Raw genomic sequence first — 26,470 nt, forward strand, 5'->3', positions numbered from 1 at the left:
AAAATCCTAAGGAGAAGATACATGCAACACGAGAAATGTAACTCTGACACCACAGATTAATTTTGAAGACACACTAAAATCCAACCTTTACCTATGTGACCTTAGGTTCTACCTCTCTTGAGCTCCAGACTCTCATCAAGGAACAGGGGTGATGACACCTGACTCAACATCTATCTTCCATGATATCTAACATACAGTACTTTTACAATGTTAGTGTAATTCTAACTGCCGGGAGCCAGCACACGAGATCCCACCCATGACAAGGTCATGAGAAGACCTGACAAGCAAGGCAGATCAGGACTTCAGGGATTTCGAAAAGCTGCCCCGGCGCTCACCTTAAAGATGATCTCTGTCTTTCTGATGCTTGCTATATTAGACTACTTCCTAATTTCTGTGACACGGGTAGAAGGCCTTCCTCGATCTCTTTCCAAACAGAATCAACTTAGAACTTTAATCATATGTCCCCCGGACGGTGGTATCCTGTAAGATTATCCAGGATGAAAGGAGTGTTTCAATTTAGACCCCTTTGCTGGCATTCTAGCCTGCTTGGCAAATGCGTACTAATGCACATGACTGCTCACAACACCTTAATCATAAACAGCATAAAGAACCTGATCACACAAAGGCCCTAATAGGCACAGAGCCCTTCGGGGGGTGGGGAAGCCCTATTAGAGAACACAAAAATATTATTCTAAAAGTGGTTATAGTTAAAGATTTAGAAAAGTAAGTGTTTAGAATTGTTAATTTTAACCAGGAATGCTAAACAGGGGCTGCCTCACCGGAGCTGCAGAGTCTTTGTGTGGTAAACCTTTTAGATAAATTTAACTGATAATTTCTGCAAAAGGACTGACCTTTGTGTTCAACAAAGAATAGATTACAGAAAACAACTTTGCATTCACCTAGGTCAAAAAATGTCAATAGGTCCGGCCCCAAGGCCAGAAGATAATGTGCAAGACTCTCACAAAGAAGTATGCAGAAAACACCCCGGTTTCATGAAGGACGAGCTGATGTAATATTAAACTATCTTCCCCTTAAAAATGTACTAACTTAGAATATAAAAGCTATGGTAAAAAATAAAGATTTGCCAGACTCTGCTGCACACCCCCTGTCTGGTCTCTCTCTCGCCAACGCCGTTCATCCTGAGGGTACCCCTGGATCCTGCTGAGGCCGGACCCCGGCATCTAACAACAGGCTCTCTGCTTACTGACAATAATAAACTCATCTGGTGTAGTGTCTAAAAACAAAGTGGGTAAATGTTTTGATTATTTTACTATACAGGGTTGCTACAAGGAGTATTACCATCAAGAGAAGATATAAACACTATGTCTGGCACATGTTAATGAATGATAAGAATTACTAATGCTCACTACTTATAACTCTTTTATATAATGCAGGGAAAAAAGACTTTTATAAAAGATAGCTGTGACACCATATATCTGCCAAGGGTTTAACATATGAATAAGCAGGCCTGGAATGGAATTCTAACACACTCCAAAGCATGTTATTTGTACTAGAGACTGGTTTTATAATAATATAAGCACTTTATTTAGAGTGAAAAATAAAATGCATGAGAAAATAATATACTATAGTTAGCAATAAATAAAGATGATTTAAATTCCTAATATCTATGTTATAGCCTAAGCCTAAATTCTAAAACTTCTTGTAGTTTTATATTTTCACCTATGACTGCGGTGTTATCTTTCCTCTGTCTTGTAGATATACTGATGGATCAGATAGTGTTATCTCTACTGTACCTAGACTTACTACAGATATTCTATACAAGTACACCATATAACAATTTAATGAATTACCAAATTATTTCATGAGAAAATTGAAAAGTTGTTCAAACATTTTAAATACACTAGTATCTAATTTAAGTTATCTATATTTTCTAATAAAATATATTTACTAATAATTGGGAAAGTTACGGGATTAACATACTTTGAAAAGTAAATACCATTGGGGGAAATGCACATGAAGTAGTACAAAAATCATCATAACTTGCCAAGTATTGGTACCAGAGCATAGGAGCAATAGAGAAATGAATGACACCAAAATAAATTCTTCTGTATAGTATTCCTTAAGAGCACTTAACACTTAAAAAATATTAAAAATCTGTCCATACTAATACCGAGATGACTACAGAGTTATAAACATGTTTCTCATTGATTGGAAGTCCCCTACTTCTACTGCCACATCTTACACACCATTAATCTGCACTCACTTCAACAAAACAATGCTTTAAGAAAGGAATTCTCGATTAAAAGTTTCACAGATAAGTTAGAACCACTTACGCATGTGACACAGCTGCCTCTTTGCATTCTCTTATGTCATTAATACGCTTATTATAGCTATGAGCCAAAAAAAAAAAAAATAGAAGTATGTTAATCTTAATTTGGTCAATAGCAGTAAAAACAAGTTAGTCAAATACTAGCCAATTAAAAATATCTTATTATCAACAAGAAAAACTGGCTCTCAAACTGGAAATACATGGAAGAAGTCTACCCACATCATTTTGAGCACCTTAAGTACCCCATCAGCTCTTCCTAAAACAATAATCTCGTATTACATTAAAATTCAGTAATAAAATTAAATTTACAAAGCAGACTTTTATTTTCTTAAATCTCCAATAGGGACACTAAATTATACTTCTAAAATAATTAACAGTGATTTCCAAAAACTGCAAGTCCTGACAAAGCTATTACTTTTGGCTTTTTATGCTACCTCATAAACATAAAAAAATTTCTCAAGGCACATATACTAGGAACAGAAATTCTGTGGTGGAAAAACGAGCAGGAAAGCATTTGATTACTTTAACTTATTTTAAGGGATAGACCTATGGGTGATTTTTACTCACCATTGTTTTAAGAAAGCACATTTTTTTTAAATTAAAAAACATTTAAAATAGAAGACACTGAATACCAGCATCAGACAGTCTAAAGGTGCCATCTATAAAATAAACTCTAATAAGGATATGCTAATTTCCTGGCTACTAAATACATAAAAACTCAAAATTCCTAAAATGTTAAAGAAAAATTATCTTTCTAACCACTTATACCAAGAACTTCAATTTCTAAATTAAGTATGCTAAGATTTGTGTATTCTTCAAGCAAATGTCATAATTCTGTAACCACTGACCTGTATAAATGATGAGTTTTCATACTTATGGTCTGACTTGTTAATTACTATAATTCACTTTTTAAGTTGGATCAATCACTCATGATTTAGTAAAAAAACTTAAATACAGAAATTCTTAAATGGTAAATTTAACACAGAAAAAGCATAACAAAGGAATTTCAAGAGGTCCAGTGGTGAGTACTCGGTACTTTCACTGTGGTGGATCTTGGTTCAATCCCTGGTCTAGGAACTAAGATCCCACAAGTCATGTGGAGTGGCCAGAAAAAAAAAAGGCACAATGAAAAGACAATTGGTTTCATGAAGCCATTAAATTTATCTGTACCATATTTACCTTACGCTCACTCAATATACAGAAACTCTCTGGTTCTAAGTGTTTACATATATTTAAATATAATTCCCCAGAGAGGATGTCAATATGCTAAGGCATAAGTTTCAGGATTTTTGATCTGAATCACTTTGAAAATGACAAAGCTCACAACAACATAAGATATTTCCAGGTACTCCACCATCTAAAATAAAAAGTGAACTAAGAGTTGAAAAATACAGAGGGTGCTGTTTCTCACACTATGGCTGAGAGACTACCTGCATGAGAAGGCCAGAATCACTTATGGTGACAGAAATGAAGAGAGAGACCACCTGTGAAGGCTAGAGGAATGGACGAGGGGTAGCAGTACTGACCAGAAAGGCACAAGAGAATTTTCTGGGGATAATGGAAACACTCTGTATCTTGATCTAAGTGGTCACCAGGGGTGTACACAAAATTGTTGAGTTGTTCACTTAACATTTATGCATTTTTCTGTCTGTAAATTTACCTCAATAAACTACTTGGGAGAGGCGGTGGGAGAGAAGGGCAGATTTCTTTACCTCTCCAAGATATAGATACAGGGGATTTAGGAGGTTAGGGGTGATGCCCAGGAACCTGGATTTTAATTCACATCCCAGGGTACTTCATATGCACACTACAATCTGAGATGGTATACTGGCTTAAACTGTCAGTACTAGACATATCTTTACATTTTAATAACTAATAGATTTTTAAAATCTGAATTTCATTTAGGACATTACTGAATCGGATATGAAATAAATATAGCTCAAGTTCACATCCATGAACCTGACAAATCCAACCCAATTATTCAATATTTTTAGCTCCAATAGACCCCAAGAAATTTTAGATACTCCTAATTTCAAAAGATTTTATAAAGGCTACCAAGTGTGAGTTGAATTTGTTTTTATATACTGGCTACAGAACCGAAAGTGGAAAAAAAAGCAAGCATTAAAAATTCCAAGGGACCAAATTTAAGAATTATTTGTGTTACAAGGAATGAGTATAAATGAGTCACTTGGAATACTTCCTCAATATAAGGAAACATGATTTCCTTTTTGCAGTGGTCTGACTTCTGCAATGGCTATAAATAATTAATGAAGTAGTTTTTGACTGATTCATATATTTTTAAATGCACTGTATTCTAAAATACATTTCTAAAAACTTCATAACTCCTAAAATGTACATTGTGCTTTCACAGTAATATTTGTCTAAAACCATATAATGATACCCAAAAGAGGTATCTTCTTTCTCCCAGAATACAAATTTTGAAACAGCAGGAACACTAGATATTTCAGTCGGTGAAGTAACCTGTAAAAAATATCAGGATCATTGTTAAAAACAACTTGGTGTGACTGATAAGCTGGTACAGATCGTATCTTCTTGCATAATGTGAGCCTTCTCTATCTCAGAACTTCAACAGATACTCCACTCACTACTTTTCTCCAAAAAAGACAAAATAATTGAAAATGACATACCCTCGAATGTTTACAAATAAGTCTTCTGCAGCTTTATGAATGTGGAAAACTTCATCCCGAAAGAGAGAGAGGCAAGAGCTACTTTGAAGAGCTAGTTTCCAAAGGTTCAGTGCTGTTGCATCAGTATTTAGGATCCCATGGCACAAAATGAAGCCAACTTGACACAAAAGAAAAAGAAATAGAAAATGAAAGTTTTCCTAAGTTAGGTTATTTGAGTTGCAGGGTAGCTTTTTAAAAATAAAGAAACATAAACACAATCACTTAAACTGAGGCTTTTAAGTGACAAGTAATACATATACATACAAGATGGCAACAATATTTCTCTTTTTCAAAAACAATTTTCTGTACTTTGCAAAACCAGTGCTTTGAACTTACACTGATGGAAAAAAACGTCACTTCTGGGTTGTGAAGGAACTGACTTTAACAAACGAGTAAAAGATATTTTAAACCAGAGATCAGAAGCTACCAATTTACATATATACAATTATCTTACAGTTGTTACAGTAACTGAAAAAGAAAGCTACTTTTAAGTCATTACAGGAAATGAAATAGCATGTCACAGTTTCATAGCAAATTATAGTCTGTACTAATTTAGTTCTTTCACATATATTATCTCATAAGATTATCGTATAGAGTGGAAAGACCAGTGGTATCCTTCTTCTACAACTGAAGAAATAAGGGTCAATGACTTGCCTAAAGTCACACTAATAAAGTATTAGAACCAGACTTTTCCTCAAGTAGTTACCCTTAAAGGCTAATATTCTTTCAATATGTTACACAGTTCTCTATTCTATAAATTCAAGTATCTTACCTTTTGTCATTTAATTTAGAAATTCTTCAAAAATGTGTAATCCTGTATGTTTACTGAGGTCTTCCCTGACCCTCTATTCTAGGCCATAAAACCTCATCTTTCATTCCTAGAAAGTGAAAGTCGCTCAGTCCTGTCCAACTCTTTGCGACCCCATGGACTGTCCATGGAATTCTCCAGGCCAGAATACCGGGAGTGGGTAGCCTTTCCTTTCTCCAGGGGATCTTCCCAACCCAGGGAGCAAACCCAGGTCTCCTGCATTGCAGGTGGATTCTTTACCAGCTGAGCCACAAGAGAAGCCCAAGAACACTGGAGTGAGTAGCCTATCCCTTCTCCAGGGTATCTTCCTGACCCAGGAATTGAACTGGGGTCTCCTGCATTGCAGGCAGATTCTTTACCAACTGAGCTATGAGGGAAGCCATAAAACCTCATCTTTCATTCCTAGAACATGTACTCAATGCATATTATAAACTAGGTATCATGCTGGGCCAGTTAAAAACCAATTCTATTTTCTGTGAGATCTCCCTCTGATTTTCAACAGTCATTTCAATCTTTAAACTCCTCAATCACTAACATTTAACTTGCCTTGTATCTTTTATTCTTAATTAAACATTCCTTTTAAACGGCCACTACAGAGGCAAACTAACTCTTTAGGTAGGCAAATATTGTAGAATCATACATACAGATGTACATTTATTAATAACTTCCTTAAAAATTCCTGAAATACATTAAAATGTTTTTTACACATTTAGGGTCCCTAAATGCAAGTCTAATTATCTGATCTGGTACATAACCAAAGAAACAAAACACCTTTATGGAAATTTTTACAATCCCTAAGAGAAGTTTTGTGAAAATTTTTGCCTCATGCAATGATATTTGATACTCTAATCCCTTTACTAAAATGAGATTTCACTTAGTGTCTTGTACCTCAATGTACACTTAGACTCATAACACTGCTGTTGATAATAAAAGTTTCTCTGAGAATATTACCAGTATCATTATGGGTCACTGTAAACTTTACTTATGTAAGACATAGGTTATATTATAAAGTATATCCATTTACTATCAGGTCAATAAAAGGTAAATTAATTTAAAATAGCCCAAGATTAGGAAGACAGTCTATTAACTAAATCACACATTAACCTCCTTTCCCCACTAGGTTCTCAGCAAAAAGACAGGAAAAAAAATTTTTTTTTCAGTCATGAAAATGTAGGAAAATAAGATAGAAAATCAATACTAAACAAGAAAGCTGGAGAAAATCTTTGTACTATCAATTTAAAAAGAGATCTTTCATGAGGAGTCATCTGGGTATAGTCAATAGAATAAGAACAAATCCTGAAAAGAGTACCAGGATAAGTTGCTGTATAAATTACTGTGTTAGTCACTCAGTCTTGTCTGACTCTTTACGATCCCATGGACTCCAGCCCGCCAGATCCTCTGTCCATGGAATTCTCCAGGCAAGAATACTGGAGTGAGTAGCCATTCCCTTCTTCAGGGCATCTTCCTGATCCAGGAATCGAACCCGGGTTTCCTGCATTGCAGGCAGATTCTTACTGTCTGAGCCACCAGGTAAGCCCCAAGTTACTGTGAAATCACATTCAAAAGAGCTGGATCCTCAACATTCCAGACCCTCAACAACCCTCGCTTCAGTCATGTTCAACTCTGCGACTCTGAGGACTGTAGCCCGTCAGGCTCCTCTGTCCAAGGGATTCTCCAGGCAAGAATACTGGAGTGGGTTGCCATGCTCTCCTTCAGGGGATTTTCCCAATCCAGGGATTAAACCCCAGTCTCTTATGTCTCCGGCATTAGCAGACAAGTTCTTTACCACCAGCACCACCTGGGAAGCCCCAACAACCCTTGGCCCCAGGCTAGAATCTAGACCAGTGATTCTTAAACTTCAGCTTCCTATCAGAATCACTGGGAAGGCTTATTAAATCACAGGTTGCTGGGATCCATTCAGAGTTTTTCATCAGAAGTCCTAGGGTGAAAATCAATATATGCATATCTAATAAGTTCCAAGATGATACTGCTACTCTTTCAACTAATCTACAGTAAAGCTCTAAAGAAAATAGACTATCTTTTTTTTTTTTTTTTATTAGTTGGAGGCTAATTACTTCACAACATTTCAGTGGGTTTTGTCATACATTGATATGAATCAGCCATAGATTTACACTTATTCCCCATCCCGATCCCCCCTCCCATCTCCCTCTCCACCCCGATTCCTCTGGGTCTTCCCAGTGCACAGGCCCGAGCACTTGTCTCATGCATCCCACTGGGCTGGTGATCTGTTTCACCATAGATAGTATACATGCTGTTCTTTTGAAACATCCCACCCTCACATTCTCCCACAGAGTTCAAAAGTCTGTTCTGTATTTCTGTGTCTCTTTTTCTGTTTTGCATATAGGGTTATCGTTACCATCTTTCTAAATTCCATATATATGTGTTAGTATGCTGTAATGTTCTTTATCTTTCTGGCTTACTTCACTCTGTATAATGGGCTCCAGCTTCATCCATCTCATTAGGACTGGTTCAAATGAATTCTTTTTAACGGCTGAGTAAAATTCCATGGTGTATATGTACCACAGCTTCCTTATCCATTCATCTGCTGATGGGCATCTAGGTTGCTTCCATGTCCTGGCTATTACAAACAGTGCTGCGATGAACATTGGGGTGCACGTGTCTCTTTCAGATCTGGTTTCCTCAGTGTGTATGCCCAGAAGTGGGATTGCTGGGTCATATGGCAGTTCTATTTCCAGTTTTTTAAGAAATCTCCACACTGTTTTCCATAGTGGCTGTACTAGTTTGCATTCCCACCAACAGTGTAAGAGGGTTCCCTTTTCTCCACACCCTCTCCAGCATTTATTGCTTGTAGACTTTTGGATAGCAGCCATCCTGACTGGCGTGTAATGGTACCTCATTGTGGTTTTGATTTGCATTTCTCTGATAATGAGTGATGTTGAGCATCTTTTCATGTGTTTGTTAGCCATCTGTATGTCTTCTTTGGAGAAATGTCTGTTTAGTTCTCTGGCCCATTTTTTGATTGGGTCATTTATTTTTCTGGAATTGAGCTGCAGGAGTTGCTTGTATATTTTTGAGATTAATCCTTTGTCTGTTGCTTCGTTTGCTATTATTTTCTCCCAATCTGAAGGCTGTCTTTTCACCTTGCTTATAGTTTCCTTTGTTGTGCAAAAGCTTTTAAGTTTCATTAGATCCCATTTGTTTAGTTTTGCTTTTATTTCCAATATTCTGGGAGGTGGGTCATAGAGGATCTTGTGTGATTTATGTCGGAGAGTGTTTTGCCTATGTTCTCCTCTAGGAGTTTTATAGTTTCTGGTCTTACATTTAGATCTTTAATCCATTTTGAGTTTATTTTTGTGTATGGTGTTAGAAAGTGTTCTAGTTTCATTCTTTTACAAGTGGTTGACCAGTTTTCCCAGCACCACTTGTTAAAGAGGTTGTCTTTTTTCCATTGTATATCTTTGCCTCCTTTGTCAAAGATAAGGTGTCCATAGGTTCGTGGATTTATCTCTGGGCTTTCTATTCTGTTCCATTGATCTATATTTCTGTCTTTGTGCCAGTACCACACTGTCTTGATGACTGTGGCTTTGTAGTAGAGTCTGAAGTCAGGCAGGTTGATTCCTCCAGTTCCATTCTTCTTTTTCAAGATTACTTTGGCTATTCGAGGTTTTTTGTATTTCCATACAAATTGTGAAATTCTTTGGTCTAGTTCTGTGAAAAATACCGTTGGTAGCTTGATAGGGATTGCATTGAATCTATAGATTGCTTTGGGTAGAATAGCCATTTTGACAATATTGATTCTTCCAATCCATGAACACGGTATGTTTCTCCATCTGTTTGTGTCCTCTTTGATTTCTTTCATCAGTGTTTTATAGTTTTCTATGTATAGGTCTTTTGTTTCTTTGGGTAGATATACTCCTAAGTACTTTATTCTTTTTGTTGCAATGGTGAATGGTATTGTTTCCTTAATTTCTCTTTCTGTTTTTTCATTGTTAGTATATAGGAATGCAAGGGATTTCTGTGTGTTAATTTTATATCCTGCAACTTTACTATATTCGTTGATTAGCTCTAGTAATTTTCTGGTAGAGTCTTTAGGGTTTTCTATGTAGAGGATCATGTCATCTGCAAACAGTGAGAGTTTCACTTCTTCTTTTCCTATCTGGATTCCTTTTACTTCTTTTTCTGCTCTGATTGCTGTGGCCAAAACTTCCAACACTATGTTGAATAGTAGTGGTGAGAGTGGGCACCCTTGTCTTGTTCCTGATTTCAGGGGAAATGCTTTCAATTTTTCACCATTGAGGGTAATGCTTGCTGTGGGTTTGTCATATATGGCTTTTATTATGTTGAGGTATGTTCCTTCTATTCCTGCTTTCTGGAGAGTTTTAATCATAAATGGGTGTTGAATTTTGTCAAAGGCTTTCTCTGCATCTATTGAGATAATCATATGGTTTTTATCTTTCAATTTGTTAATGTGGTGTATTACATTGATTGATTTGCGGATATTAAAGAATCCTTGCATTCCTGGGATAAAGCCCACTTGGTCATGGTGTATGATTTTTTTAATATGTTGTTGGATTCTGTTTGCTAGAATTTTGTTAAGGATTTTTGCATCTATGTTCATCAGTGATATTGGCCTGTAGTTTTCTTTTTTTGTGGCATCTTTGTCTGGTTTTGGAATTAGGGTGATGGTGGCCTCATAGAATGAGTTTGGAAGTTTACCTTCTTCTGCAATTTTCTGGAAGAGTTTGAGTAAGATAGGTGTTAGCTCTTCTCTAAATTTTTGGTAGAATTCAGCTGTGAAGCCATCTGGTCCTGGGCTTTTGTTTGCTGGAAGATTTTTGATTACAGTTTCGATTTCCTTGCCTGTGATGGGTCTGTTAAGATCTTCTATTTCTTCCTGGTTCAGTTTTGGAAAGTTATACTTTTCTAAGAATTTGTCCATTTCATCCAAGTTGTCCATTTTATTGGCATAGAGCTGCTGGTAGTAGTCTCTTATGATCCTTTGTATTTCAGTGTTGTCTGTTGTGATCTCTCCATTTTCATTTCTAATTTTGTTAATTTGGTTCTTCTCTCTTTGTTTCTTAATGAGTCTTGCTAATGGTTTGTCAATTTTGTTTATTTTTTCAAAAAACCAGCTTTTAGCTTTGTTGATTTTTGCTATGGTCTCTTTAGTTTCTATTGCATTTATTTCTGCCTTAATTTTTAAAATTTCTTTCCTTCTGCTAACCCTGGGGTTCTTCATTTCTTCCTTCTCTAATTGCTTTAGGTGTAGAGTTAGGTTATTTATTTGGCTTTTTTCTTGTTTCTTGATGTAAGCCTGTAATGCTATGAACCTTCCCCTTAGCACTGCTTTTACAGTGTCCCATAGGTTTTGGGTTGTTGTGTTTTCATTTTCATTCATTTCTATACATATTTTGATTTCTTTTTTGATTTCTTCTATGATTTGTTGGTTATTCAGAAGCGTGTTATTTAGCCTCCAGGTGTTTGAATTTTTAACAATTTTTTTCCTGTAATTGAGATCTAATCTTACTGCACTGTGGTCAGAAAAGATGACTGGAATGATTTCAATTTTTTTGAATTTTCCAAGACTAGATTTATGGCCCAGGATGTGATCTATTCTGGAGAAGGTTCCGTGTGCACTTGAGAAAAAGGTGAAGTTGATTGTTTTGGGGTGAAATGTCCTATAGATATCAATTAGGTCTAGCTGGTCCATTGTGTCATTTAAGGTTTGTGTTTCCTTGTTAATTTTCTGTTTAGTTGATCTATCCATAGTTGTGAGTGGGGTATTAAAGTCTCCCACTATTATTGTGTTACTATTAATTTCCTCTTTCATACTCGTTAGCGTTTGCCTTACATATTGCGGTGCTCCTATGTTGGGTGCATATATATTTATAATTGTTATATCTTCTTCTTGGATTGATCCTTTGATCATTATGTAGTGTCCTTCTTTGTCTCTTTTCACATCCTTTATTTTGAAGTCTTTTTATCTGATATGAGTATTGCGACTCCTGCTTTCTTTTGGTCTCCATTTGCATGAAATATTTTTTTCCAGCCCTTCACTTTTAGTCTGTATGTGTCTCTTGTTTTGAGGTGGGTCTCTTGTAGACAGCATATATAGGGGGTCTTGTTTTTGTATCCATTCAGCCAATCTTTGTCTTTTGGTTGGGGCATTCAACCCATTTACATTTAAGGTAATTATTGATAGGTGTGGTCCCGTTGCCATTTACTTTGTTGTTTTTGGGTTCACGTTTATACAACCTTTCTGCATTTCCTGTCTAGAGAAGATCCTTTAGCATTTGTTGAAGAGCTGGTTTGGTGGTGCTGAATTCTCTCAGCTTTTGCTTATCTGTAAAGCTTTTGAGTTCTCCTTCATATCTGAATGAGATCCTTGCTGGTACAGTAATCTAGGTTGTAGGTTATTTCTTTCATTACTTTCAGGACGTCTGCCATTCCTTCTGGCCTGAGGGTTTCTATTGATAGGTCAGCTGTTATCCTTATGGGAATCCCTTTGTGTGTTATTTGTTGTTTTTCCCTTGCTGCTTTTAATATTTGTTCTTTGTGTTTGATCTTTGTTAGTTTGATTAATATGTGTCTTGGGGTGTTTCGCCTTGGGTTTATCCTGTTTGGGACTCTCTGGGTTTCTTGGACTTGAGTGGCTATTTCCTTCCCCATTTTAGGGAAGTTTTCAGCTATTATCTCCTCGAGTATTTTCTCATGGCCTTTCTTTTTGTCTTCTTCTTCTGGGACTCCTATGATTCGAATGTTGGGGCGTTTCACATTGTCCCAGAGGTCCCTGAGGTTGTCCTCATTTCTTTTGATCCTTTTTTCTTTTTTCCTCTCTGCTTCATTTATTTCCACCATTTTATCTTCTACCTCACTTATCCTATCTTCTGCCTCCGTTATTCTACTCTTGGTTCCCTCCAAAGTGTTTTTGATCTCATTCATTGCATTGTTCATTTTTAATTGACTCTTTTTTATTTCTTCTAGGTCTTTATTAAACAATTCTTGTATCTTTTCAATCTTTGTCTCCAGGCTGTTTATCTGTAACTCCATTTTGTTTTCAAGATTTTGGATCATTTTTATTATCATTATTCTAAATTCTTTTTCAGGTAGATTCCCTATCTCCTCCTCTTTTTTTTTTTTTTGTGGGCATTTTTCATGTTCCTTTACCTGTTGGGTATTTCTTTGCCTTTTCATCTTGTTTAGATTGCTGTGTCTGGAGTGGACTTTCTGTATTCTGGAGGTCTGTGGTTTCTTTTTATTGTGGAGGATTTACCCAGTGGGTGGGGTTAGACGATTGGCTTGTCAAGGTTTCCCGGTTAGGGAAGCTTGCGTCAGTGCACTGGTGCGTGGAACTTGATTTCTTCTTTTTGGAGAGCAATGGAGTGCCCAGTAATGAGTTTTGAGATGGGTCTATGTGTTAGGTGTCACCTTGGGCAGCCTGTATGTTGACATTCGGGGCTATGTTCCTGTGTTGCTGGAGAATTTGCGTGGTATGTCTTGCTCTAAAACTTATTGGCTCTTGGGTGGTGGTTGGTTTCAGTGTAGGTATGGAGGCTTTTGGACGGTCACTTATTGCTTAAAGTTCCATGTAGTCAGGAGTTTTCTGGTGTTCTCAGGTTTTGGGCTTAAGTTTCCTGCCTCTGGATTTCAGTTTTATTCTTCCTGTAGCCTCAGGGCTTCTCCAACTATACAGCACTGATAATAAAACTTCTAGGTTAATGGCGAAAAGATTCTCCCCTGTTAGGGACACCCAGAGAGGTTCACAGAGTTACATGAACAGGAGAAAAGGGAGGAGGGAGATAGAGATGAGCAGGAGGAGCAAAAGGGGGACTCAAGAGGAGAGAGACAGATCTACGCAGCTGTCTGTTCCCAGAGTGTTCTCCGTATCTCAGACACCTACAAGGATTCACAGAATTGGATTGGGAAGAGAAGGGGAAAGGAGGAAATAGAGGTGTTCTGAGGTAGAAAACAGAGAGTCAAGATTGGGAGAGAATAATCTTCGGTTTAAAGATAGGGCTTCTTTTTTTTTTTTTGTAAGGTTATAGTGTAGTGAAAATGAAAATGAAGAGTAGTAGAGGAGTACTAGAGGACTTTAAAAGAAATAAGAGAAAAAGAAAAATAGAAAATAAAAGAGAAAACGGAAAGAAAAAAAAGAAGAAAAAAGAAAAAAAAAAAAAAAAAAAAAAAAAAAAAAAAAAAAAAAAAAAAAGAAAGAAAGAAGAAAAAAAAAAAATTTTTTCTTTCCCCTAATTAAAAAAATCGTAAAAATCTATGTAAATGAAAGCTAAGGAGTAATGGGGGAGTAATAGGGAATTTTAAAGGAAAATAAAAGAGAAAAAATAAAAAAGAAAAAAAAAATTTTTTTTTTTTTCCTTAGAAGAAAAAAGTAAAAATATATCTAGGAGTTTCTCTGGAGCTGCTGCGGTCAGTGTGGGTTCGGCTCAGTTTCAGATAGCTCCTCGTTCCAACTTACACTTCTCGATATCTACAGGGCCCTTCCGGTGAAGTCGGTGTTTTCTACAGGGATTTTAATCTGTTGCACCAGTCCCTTCTGAAGCGGTTCCCTTTGTTTATTTGGCTTCTGTTTGCCGGTCTCTTCAGAGCCTCATTTCCGCCCTGACACAGGCGGGCGGAAGTGGACTGTTATTCAGGTAGCTAGTTCCGTTGCGCTGCTGGGAGGGGCTGACGCTGCGGGGCGGGGCTGACGCTGCGGGGCGGGGCTGGCCCTGCGGGGGCGGGCTGGCGCTGCCGGGAGGGGCTGACGCTGCTTTCTCCGTCTGCGCTGCTCAGGCTCCCGGCTGTTGTATATGGAGCGCGCCCCGCGCTGCGCTAGGTTCCAGCCCTCGGGTGTTACACAAAAGCGCGGAAGGAAAAGCTGCGCCTGCTCTCTGTGCCTTCCCCGTCAGAGCGGTCCAGGCAGTGAGGGGCTTGATGGGCGCACTATCCCCAGGTGTGGCACACTCACTCCCTTCCGCGGACCCAGTCTCAGTTTCCGCTGGCGCCAGTCGGGTGCGCGCGCCTTCCGCCCTCTGCGTCCCCAGCCCCATTCCCCGCCCGCGCCGGTCGGGTGCCTGCGCCCTGTGTCTCGCCGCGACCTTCCCCTCCCCCCTGCCTCCTGCCTCCGGCGGGGCTGGGCGGGTCCGCAGCCTGCGACCTCTTCTTGGGACTTTCTCCGTCCCTTTGTCTGCGAACGGCCGGCAGTGTGTTCCGGCCGGTCAACTCTCTCCCCCTTGGTCTCCCACAGTTCAAGTTGGCACCTCACAGAAGCTCCCTCCGATTGTCCTCAGGGCACTCAGGCCCGGACCCTAGCCCAAGCAAGGCCGCCTAAGACTCCCTTCCCGGGACGGGTCTCCGTCCTTAGCTCTTTTGTCTCACTTTTTATCTTTTATATTTTGTCCTACCTCCTTTCGAAGACAATGGTCTGCTTTTCTGGGCGCCTGATGACCTCAGCTAGCGATCAGAAGTTGTTTTGTGAGGTTTGCTCTGCATTCAGTTATTCTTTTGATGAATTTGTAGGAGAGAAAGGGGTCTCCCCGTCCTACTCCTCCGCCATCTTGGCTCCTCGAAAATAGACTATCTTTTATAGAAAGTTCTAGCGCAGGAATTGGTGTCAAAAAGAGAAAAATTAAAAAAAAAAAAGCGGGGGGAGAGAAGTGCAAAGTTTGATGTAACTCTATTAACTCTACTCAAGGTTCAAATAAATGAAAGCAGCAAAACTGAGTTAACTTTCCTGACTTTTGGCAATTGTGGCTATCCCAAATTAGTTTGCCCTTTCCATGCCCAGGCATCCTCCATTAGGGTATTCTGCCTTCTGACTTAACCTCACTGCTCATTACACAAAGCCTTGCATTCATTACTCCCATTTAAGGTAAGGACTGGGCTTCCCTGGTGGCTCAGATGGTAGAGAATCTGCCTGCAATGCAGGAGACCTGGATTCAATCCCGGGTTGGGAAGATCCCTTGGAGAGGAAATGGCTACCCGCTCCAGTATTCTTGCCTGGAGAATTCCATAGACAGAAGAGCCTGATGGGCTACAGTCCATGGGGTTGCAAAGAGTCAGACAAGACTAAGCAACTGACATTTTGAACACTTTCAAGGCAGAGACTGGATAGAAATAGTTCTATTTAACATTAGATGTCACTCAGGCCACCTAACTACTAATCACACTGGTTCTTCATCCATAGATCCATAAACATAAAAAAATCAAGAATCACCATGCTTTTGAGCAAAATCAATACTCCAAAAGCTGTCTTTTTAAATCAACAAAAGCATAAAAACCTTAACAATCATTATAGAAGAAAATATAAGGATCACAAACCTGATCAATGTAAAAATTATAATAAAAATGGCTAAGGACAGGCAATGTGTGTTCAATTCTTTCTCCTTCATACTAATAACTGCATTCCTCAAACCACCAGTGCATAATGAGATTAAGCAGAGAACTGAGAGTATTTAGAAACTTTCATTTAGAAAACTTTTCCCTGATAGCAACTTAGGGGTAGAAACCTAGTAACAATCAAATTGTTAGATTAAATATTTAATTGTTAGATTAATACTTAAATATTGAATCTAATAATTAAAATGTAGGCTTTTATTTCATCTTCGCTTATTACTTTATTTCTGATAATTCCACTAACTTAGTTTCAATGTATTTTATAAAAAAGTACCAATCCAAAAATCACTAAAAGAGAAAAATTGGTCATTCACCAGTTTTAGAAACAGTATAATAAAAAGTCATCAAATAATACCTAAATGTTAATAAATTAAGAAACAGCTATAAGAACTAAAAAGCACAAACTGCTCAAAATTACTCCCCTCTGCCAGTGGACCTGGGGGTAGTAGAAAAAATTATAGCAATTTTCATTTATACTGTATGTGTGTGTCTATTTCTCTTGTAGTTTGTGAACTTTGTAGGAGTGCAAACAAGTAATTTTATTTCCCATGCAAACATATAAGATGTCTATTATATGTACCAAAATAAATTAAAAACAAAAACAACTGAATAAATGCAGCATCAAGAAAATCATTAAAAATAAAATAAAAATTTACTTTTGATGGCCTTGTTGAGAGGCAATATAATGTAGACCATGAGCCTTGATGGTCCTTTGTCTTTGTCACTTACTTGCTGTGTGGACTAAACTTTAATTCCTCATCTATAAACTAGACCAACCTACTATAACCAGATCAATATAAGGACTGGATGATGCACACAGAAGGATTAGCACAGTGCTTACTATTAAAGCAATCCATGTTACGGTTATTTCTCTCTGAAACTTAAAACTGAGGAGTAATCATAAGACTAACCAATTTTACTTACAGATAATCCATTTTTCCATGGCATCCAACGAGAGATATTCACAAGGCATCTTAAAAAAGAAAATATAAATTTGTGATTTAAGGAAAAAATTCTGCACTGAGTCACTCCTCTTTCTCCTGCTTCTAAGAAGTTTGACTACTTAATTCTTGGTTCAAATACCACCACAACATAGTTGAAACACTGGATGCAAGTTTTATAACCTATATTTATACCCGTGGGCCATAAAAGACAATGAAAGCTGTGCCTCTTTCACATTCACACACCCTGAAACTTCTCTTTAAAAGACACGGTTGCTAAATTGTTTTCAATTTAGTAAATAACTACTTCCAAATTTCCCAAGTTTATTGCAGAACTTGCAGTATTTCAAAGGATAAAATTTTATTAAAAAAAAAATTATGTATCTGGATGCTATTTCACCCAAGTCAGTAATTATGTGTGTTTATTCTCCATATGCATAACATCTATGTTTATATATACAGAAAAAAGACTGAAAAGAAATACAGAATACAATAGTGGTTTTCTCCAGTAAGTCTGGAAGACTTGGGGTGATTTTTTTCTTCTTCTAATTTTCTGAATCTTCCAAATTTTCTACCATAAGAAAGCAAAGCAAATTTTTAAGCCTTAAAAGAACTCATACTACTAGTTGTACTCAGCATCAGCATTTAGAAATTTAAAAAATGTGAATGGGAAAAAAAAAAAGTAAAAGTGAAAAATGTGAATAGTACAACGTAAATAATGAGCATTTTACAATAAACTTCACTGACAGGCTAATACTAATTAGACGAAAAAGTGCAACAGCACTGCTTAATTGATTTTTTTTTGTAAATCAATTTTACTCTTTTCATTCAAAAAAGAAAGTACAGAACCATACAGTGTCGGATTGTGCGGGATTAAGCATTGTGCTGGGGGCACTGATGAGACTCAACAACTGGGCATTTCTCCACTGGTCAGCTGAAAGGTTCCTTCGAGGATACACCATCTGAAGGGAAATGAGTGCGTCTGAAAGAGACTAATTAAAACAGAAAAAAAGAAAGTTGAAGAATGAGGGTTTTTTTTACTTTCCATTTAATTTCCAGCTGTAAGTGCTGTGTGTTTCTAACTGTACCATCATAAAACAAAAGCCTAATTACAAGTATGCTCCATATGACACTTGAGGTGGGTCCCAGTTATGCTTTAGATTTTTTTTATTTTTAATCTCATGAAAGTTACATAGATTCTGCATTCCTCAGCTAAAGCTTAGCTCAGGAAATCATGTTCCTTTCTTAAAGGTGAAAATGTATGGCAATCATGTGATCTTTATTTTAAAAAGGGTACAGAGTCTAGCATCATCCTTCTGTGTATCACTTTCTACTCTAATAGTGCTCACTGAAAGAAAAAGTAGTACTTAAGGTTATATGACTAAGTGTTAACAGAGTTCAACATGTTTCATATTTCTTCAAAGAATGCCTTCTAAAAATGATCCACTGTACTTTATCTTAATAAATTATTTCTATTTGCCATTTAGTCTATTAATGATAAAGTTATCATCAAGGTATTTTTCATCTCATTTGTTTCTTGCTTGCTTCTCTTTTGCTATTCACTCCTGCTTCCTAAAAATTCTGTACAGAGTGGGCCTTTAATCTGGCTATGCATAAATTGCCAGGAGAGTTTGTTCAGAAAAAGAAAATCCAGGGCTCTGCCTGAGCCAGAACCTCTGGGAGTAAAACCTAGGAATTGTTTTCATCACTGCACTAAGTGATTTTGAATATTTTTTTACATTAATTTGAACAAATCCTACTAAATACATGATGGTCTTTCTATTGGGCTTCCCTGGTAGCTCAGTTCGTAAAGAATCTGCCTGCAATGCAGGAGACCTGGATTCAATTCCTGGGTTGGGAAGATCCTCTGGAGAAGGGATAGGCTACTCACTCCAGTATTCTGGCCTGGAGAATTCCATGGACCGAGGAGTCTGGCAGGCTACAGTCCATGGGGTCACAAAGAGTCAGACACAACTGAGCGACTTTCTATTAACATCAAAGCTTTGAGATATCATAGAGTAACAGAAAAATCAAGATTAGGAAAAAACTGGTCTAATCCAAATAGACAATTCTCCTCAAGTAATTATTAACAGTCTAGTATGTGCTAATGGCTATGGAGAACTTAAATGTAAGAGGTGAAAGTGAAAGTGTTAGTTGCTCAGTTGTGCCTGACGCTTTGTGATCCTGTGGACTGTAGCCCACCAGGCTCCTCGGTCCATGGAATTCTCTCAGCAAGAATACTGGAGGGGGTATCCACTCCCTTCTCCAAGAGATCTTCTAGATCCAGGGATCAAACCTGGGTCTTCTGCATTGCATGCAAATTCTTTACCATCTGAGCCACCAGGGAAGTCCTAAATAAAGATATAATAGCCTTTAAAATAAATGTTTATCATTTAACTGGGAAAAGAGCCAAATCTGAAGTGGCTAACTAAAAGCAAAGCCATATCTGATTGGCAAAAAGTTAGAAACAGATCCAGAGAAAAAACAAGAGATGAGCAGCTGAGGAAAAAGCACTAATAAAATCAAAGAGACAGGTGATGATCTGCTTAGCACTGAGAAACCCTGACACTTCCATCTACAATGCTGACTTTTACTTCAAAATTGGTATCATCTACTAGACTCTTTCAATAGACTGTTTCAAGCTAATGGTACAACTAACTCTAAGACATTAAACCTACATAAATTTGTGGGTATAATACAGCTATGCAGAGAAGTTAAACTGGAAATGCATCTTTAGAATTTTCATGGGAGTAAGAAAATGAAGGACAATTCTTATTGCTAACTGCATGTCAAAAAAATAAAGCACAGATTCATATAAAACACTGTATTATTAAAAACCTAATTCCCATCATTCAAAGGGAACAATGGACCAAGATTCTAATCCTAGACCTTGTTTTGCCACAACTGCTGCCAAATGGCTTACTTCATCATATCACTTCCAGTCCTCAATTTCCTTATCTTTACGAGGATACCAATAAACTTCCTTGACATGCTAAGGAACTAGCCCTCCCTCAGAGAAGCCATAATGGCAAGACTCTAAACCCAAATTATTTCATTAAGAACTATTTTTTAATATATCATAAAGGACAGACGTTTAAAATTATCACAAACTCCTGCAACTTTTTCTCATTACAAGGTTATATTCTAATAACATAATTAAGATTTATCAAATACTATGTGTGGAAACACCTTTCACAAAATAACTCATTTAATACTCATAATAGCCAAATAGAGTAGGATTACTATTACTGCATTTTTACAGATAAGAAAACTGAGATACAGTGAAGCTGGTTGAGTAACCTGCCCGATAATACACAGTAACTGTCAGAGTTGGGATTAGAACAAAGCAGTCTGATATGAATCTAGTAGACATTCTCAAATACTAAACTTCACTAACTCTATTTCCTATAGAGAACCTAAAAACTACAATATATCAATATATTCCAGAGTTTCTATTCATGATTCTGGATATAATTAATCATTTCTCTGGTTCACAATTAGATAAAACCATACATAACTATAAATCATATCTCATTAAGATTTTCTTTCTTAGAAGCAGTTTATCACTCTATCCACCCTCAAGCCCTCATATGCCTATTGAAACACCCCTAAAAACCAGCTCTTACCTTGCTATGGGGCACAAATTCTTCCATCATTTTCTTTAAAGGGTTTTCATAATCCACAATCATCTGACCAAGGCGTGGGTATTCTCGGTCACTTAGAACAGACACATAAACATCACTGAATTGTAAGCCATCAAACTAAGAATTTCACACACATTTCTTTAATGCAGGTATACCTTGCTCCGTGGGTCATCTCATGAGCATAGTTGTATAATCCAATGATTGCCTTCCTTTCTTCAATTCGAGACAGCAGTATCATTAGCGTTGTATATGTTATGATCAAATCTAAGTAGTTCTTTGTTAAATCAAAGTTTACAGTCTAAGGAAAAAAAACATTAAGTTCAACTTTTTATTTCACAAACTTTTAAGCACACACAAAAGCATCTTCATGGCAGCTACTGTAAGCTAATAATTTTCTGTAGTTATTTATTATATCCCCATTTCTGAAATTCTAACTAATCCCTTTCACCAAAAACATGTCTGAAATTTGGGAGTTACAGATAATAGTTTTGTGTTTGTAACACAATTTTACAGATGAAAAAGAGTTTGTGATCACCCTATTCAAACTGCTAACAATTTAAAAGAATAGCCAAAACCACAATAATAATAAGCATGGAAGCAATTCTCACTAAGCAAGAAAAAAGGAGTATTAAATTAATGAATAGGTTCACCATTAAGTCAGCGGAGATGTTTTTCACTGATTTCTTATATCTAGAAACTGTCTTATTAAGAAAGATTTTATCAAGTACGCCTTTTATAGAGAAAAAATTATTTGTGTAACCTTTTAAAATTGAGCCTATTAAGATAAAATACTAAAATTAATAACTATTTCCCAATATGTACAAGATTTATATTCAATGACAATCAAATAAGTAAAAACAGAGATACAGTATAACTCTTTACCTTAAAAAATAAAGTCAAATTCAGTGCTGAAATTTTATATACTAATCATATAAATTCTCTCTAAAGAAAAGCATTTGATCCCCTTAGTTCTACTACTAGAAACAGAGAGAAGAATTAGAAATTTTTCTGAAAATTATACGTACAATGTCAAAGAAGACTTGGCAAACATCAATAGTATTCAGCAATTCACAAACATGGTCCTGAAAATAAAAGTTTATTTTAATCTTTTACTTATATGACTACTACTAAATTCAGAAAACACATACTTTATTACCCACAAGTGATAGAACAATTTATACAATTAACAAATATCAATTTATCTGTGAAATGTTAAACTGTATGTATTAAAATACATACCTTAAATTCCATAACATCTACAAATGTGAAGTAATATAACGCCAGATTTTTCAGAATCTCTGATTTTTCTTTCTGCAGTTGTGCAAGCTGTTGCTGTGAAAACAAAATTAGAATGCACTGTTTACCATGAACAAAATTATTAGGTTTAATACAAACTATCTTCTTTTATGATTGCTATATGAAAACACAAGCTTTTAGAACAATATTTCTAGATGATTAAGGCTCTTTTAAAAAACCAAAATACTTGAAACAGCAACTTCTAACAGTGACCAGCAACTGACAGTGTGAGGCTATAAAACGAATCAAAGCAGATTAGTACCAAACTGCACTACTATTAAGGAAAACTGGAAAGTGTTAGGAAAAAAATAACTATCAAAGAACTCTTTAAAAAGAAAATTAAAAGCAACTCATGAGCATGATCACATTACTAAAAGTGGGAGAAAAGAAGGTGAAAAACATTGTAACTTACACTACAAAAAACAATATGCTTTATAAATTTGGAACTTACCAAAAAGAACATCCAGGCAAAGCCACGTTACGCATGCAAAATAAAATGTAGATACAAACATAAAATACAGTAACGGTTCCCTGACCAGATCCACAAAACACAATACATTAAAGAAAAGCAAAAATCACAACAACAAAAAAGAAATGAGAAAGAAGCAAAACTAGAGTTAAGATGCATAAACATATGAAGAGGGAAATGTGAATATAAAAGACAAACATTATTTCAATCAACTGTATTATTAAATTTACAGAAGTCCTAAGTTTTCTTTTAAAACTATTAATATAATTTCTGACAGAACCCAGCCATATCAGAAATGTAGGCAGTAAACCACAAGTCTGCCAAACTTCAACAAAACCATCTAGAACTATCTGATATTCTGAATGTAGCCTACAGAAAAGAAATGCCCACATCATTTAGAAACTTGTTACAAGAGCAGGATCTCAGGCTCACCCCAAATCAGAAACTGCCATTTAACAACATACCTAGGTGATCTGCATGCATGTTAAATGTAATTTACCTAGGACATGAGAAAACTAGAAAATATGAGAAAATGGTTCAAAATATCAAACTTGCTATCAAAGGCCATCCAGTTTTAAGACCCTCCTGCAGTTCATACTGACACCTAAAACAGGAGAGTTGGGGGAAGAGGTGCCTCTTACACATTATGCTAAGTCAGAAAATTCTTAACAGTAAGCATAACATCAGAGGATTAAAAACATACCTATTAAAAGAATTTACAGTAGCAAGCACAGCATTCTGGTAGACCCAACTACTATATAGTACCCTAAATACTGCAGTCCCTGAGGACATTTTTTAAAAAGTATAAACAATACTTCATTATACTCTACTTCCCCTTAAAACCAGGCAAACTGAGGTATATACTTACAGTGATGTGTGTAGCTGTTCTAGCTTTATCTGCATTACTAGTTGACTTTATTTTGAGCAATATATCTGTTTCAAAACAATTCTATATTTATACGCACACTTCTAATCATTACCACTCACAACATCAGGCAGATACTTATTTTAAAATGATTCTATTCCCTCAGATGATACTACCTTTACCTTGTTCAACAACATTTAACATTTATAATTGATATCTTAATCCTTTCCCCTGCTTTTCAGTACTTTAAATTTTAATTTTGAAATGTAACAGGTGAAAGTAAACTAATAATAGGATAAAAAGCAAAAATATAACTTGGTTGCTACTGGGTTTATATTTATAGTGCCTCCTTTCAATTTCAGTGTCTAGTTTGAACAAAAAAATAACAGATCACCATCTTATTATGGGCCCTAATGACCTTTTATACAAATTCTCATTTTGCATATTAAGAAGCTAATGCCCACAGAACTCAAAAGAGTCTTCCCCAAAGTTATACACCCAGTTAACATGAATGGGCCAGGATTAAAATTTCATATCCATACTCCCAATAAAGTGTTCTTCTTACCATTTCACATGGAGGTGGGGGGAATTTCACCCCCACCCCCATCTTCCTTTTTAACAGTAAAATCTCATCATGGTCTCAATTTCTCATTCCAATTTATTTCCCCCAAATTGTATATAACTAGCCTCTACTGTATATTGTCACCCTGCTTATTTAACTTACATGCAGAGTACATCATGCAAAATGCCATGCTGGATGAATCACAAGCTGGAATCAAGATGATGGGGGAAATACCAACAACCTCAGATATGCAGATGATACTTACTCTAATAGCAGAAAGAGAAGAACTAAAGAGCCTCTTGATGAGGGAGAAAGAGGAGAGTGAAAAAGCTGGCTTAAAGTTCAACATTCAGAAAATGAAGATCATGGCATCCGGTCCCATCACTTCATGGCAAATATAAGGGGAAAAAGTAGAAACAGTGACAGAATTTCTCTTCTTGGGCTCCAAAATCACTGCAAATGGTGACTGCAGCCATGAAATTAAAAGACGCTTGCTTCTCGGAAGGAAAGCTATGACAAACTTAGGCAGAGTATTAAAAAGCAAAGACATCATGTTGCTGACAAAGGTCCGTATAGTCAAAGCTATGGTCCAGGCCAATGTCTGTACGGACATGAGAGGTGGACCGTTAACAAAGGCTGAGTGCAGAAGAATTGATGCTTTTGAATTGTGGTGCTGGAGAAGACTCTTGAGAGTCCTTGGACTGGACCAAGGACTGGTTTGCAAGGAGATCAAACCAGTCAATCCTAAAGGAAATCAGCCCTGAATATTCATCGGAAGGTCTGACATTGAAGCTGAAACTCCAATACTTTGGCCATCTGATGCGATGAGCCAACTCATTGGAAAAGACCCTGATGCTGGGAAAGATTGAGGGAAGGAGGAGAAGGGGGCAACAGAGGATGAGATGGCTAGATGGCATCACTGATTCAATGGACATGAGTCTGAGCAAACTCTGAGAGATTTTGAAGGACAAGGAAGCCTGGCATGCTGCAGTCGATGGGGTCGCAAAGAGTTGGATATGACTTAGCGACTGAACAACATCAACAAAGCCTCTACACTGGTTAAAACAAACTTACTGAACTAATTATATATGAATTTAAAATAGTTATTCAAGTTTTTAAGGCTCTACATACTTTGTCTAAATATACCTTCCAATCTAAATTTCCCCTACATCCATTCACAGACTATACTAAGTAGCTAAAACAAACTATCCACTATTTTATATAAACGTCTCACATTTTCTCTACTGTTTCCTCTATGGATATGTCCAAATTTCACTACTTACACATGTCCAAATCTCACTACTCCTAAACTACTCAATTTAAATGTTAACCCCATTTTCAAGAAACCACCCCTGACTGAACTGCTTCCCTCAGTGCACCTCCCTCTTCTAAATGTGCACAGTCTCTAATAATTATCCCTTTCTACCTTGCATCACAGTCCTCCCACACTGCGAGGCAGTGGACCAAACGCCACGATCCGTATCATGCAGCTCTGCACAAAAATATCTAATATAAACATCTATCAAGTGAGTGATTAGGACAAACTGAAAAGACCTTTATTTGCTGCATAACTCAGGGAACTCAAAGCAGGCCTCTGTATCAACTGAGAAGGGTGGGATGGAGAGGGAGGCAGAAGTGAGGTTCAAGAGAGAGGGGACATATGTATACCCATGGCTGACTTGTGCTGCTGTTTGGCAGAGACCAACACAATTCTGTAAAGCAATTATCCTTCAATTAAAAAAATAAATTTAAAATTAAAAAGAAAAAGACCTTTACATGTCAGTGTCAGATAACATTTTAGTAAGTTAACCCTAGCCAGCCCACCTCTTATTGTGGAATCCTGGCTAAATAACTTACCTTCTCGCTATCTAATATCTTCAAGATTAAAATGGGAGCTGATGTGGGCAGTTTAGCCAAGACAATGTACAGGGCAGCCAGAAGCTGTGCATTAATTATTAAGTGAGTAACAGAAGACACACACAGACCACTTCTTCAAAATGAGCAAAAAATAAAGCTATTTAAAATAATCTCAACACTACTCACAGACCCTAGTAAGAGCTGATATTAACTGAGCATGCTGTCTCTCCCAGGTAGTGTTCCAAAAACTGTGCAAGTATTTCACATGATCCGCTCAACATCTCCATAAAAAGTTACAATTATGTTCGCTATTTAACGAAAATAAATAAATAAATTCCATAAAGTTCTGCGTGAAAGTTCAACTGTAACAACAAAAATAAAAGTGTCTACAACTCTTGGGCTTCAACTGCAAAAATATTCCATTTTCGTTTTTAAAGTGAAGGAGAACAGACACTACCAAAAGGTGTTTAACTTTTAGGTTCAACATCCAGAACAAGTCCTCTACCTCCCATCTCATCATTTCATAGTAAATAAAAAGTAGGAAATGGTTTAAGAATATAATCAGTAATAGACCATTAGATGTTACAGAACAGAACACTAGAAAAGTATAATTTTGAGAAGGTAAGATTCTATTTGCTAACACTTTAAAAGCATATCATGGATACATGGGTTAAATA

At 36.7% G+C, this 26,470-nt stretch overlaps 1 protein-coding gene across 3 annotated transcripts in view; it reads right to left on the bottom strand.

Moving 5' to 3' along the window:
• Positions 1–26,470, bottom strand: part of NCKAP1 (NCK associated protein 1) — a 116,290-nt gene that overhangs the window by 56,877 nt on the left and 32,943 nt on the right. For all 3 annotated transcript variants that reach the window (XM_043487470.1, XM_043487468.1, XM_043487469.1), the window contains 8 exons: positions 21,984–22,076; positions 21,770–21,826; positions 20,900–21,042; positions 20,727–20,817; positions 17,955–18,092; positions 17,084–17,132; positions 4,939–5,095; positions 2,295–2,351 (listed from right to left, as the gene is read on the bottom strand). In XM_043487470.1, the coding sequence (XP_043343405.1) occupies positions 2,295–2,351; positions 4,939–5,095; positions 17,084–17,132; positions 17,955–18,092; positions 20,727–20,817; positions 20,900–21,042; positions 21,770–21,826; positions 21,984–22,076 (785 nt within the window). The remainder of the gene's footprint in view (positions 1–2,294; positions 2,352–4,938; positions 5,096–17,083; positions 17,133–17,954; positions 18,093–20,726; positions 20,818–20,899; positions 21,043–21,769; positions 21,827–21,983; positions 22,077–26,470) is intronic.

Source organism: Cervus canadensis, chromosome 15, assembly GCF_019320065.1.
Source record: "Cervus canadensis isolate Bull #8, Minnesota chromosome 15, ASM1932006v1, whole genome shotgun sequence".
Classification (NCBI taxonomy): domain Eukaryota; kingdom Metazoa; phylum Chordata; class Mammalia; order Artiodactyla; family Cervidae; genus Cervus; species Cervus canadensis.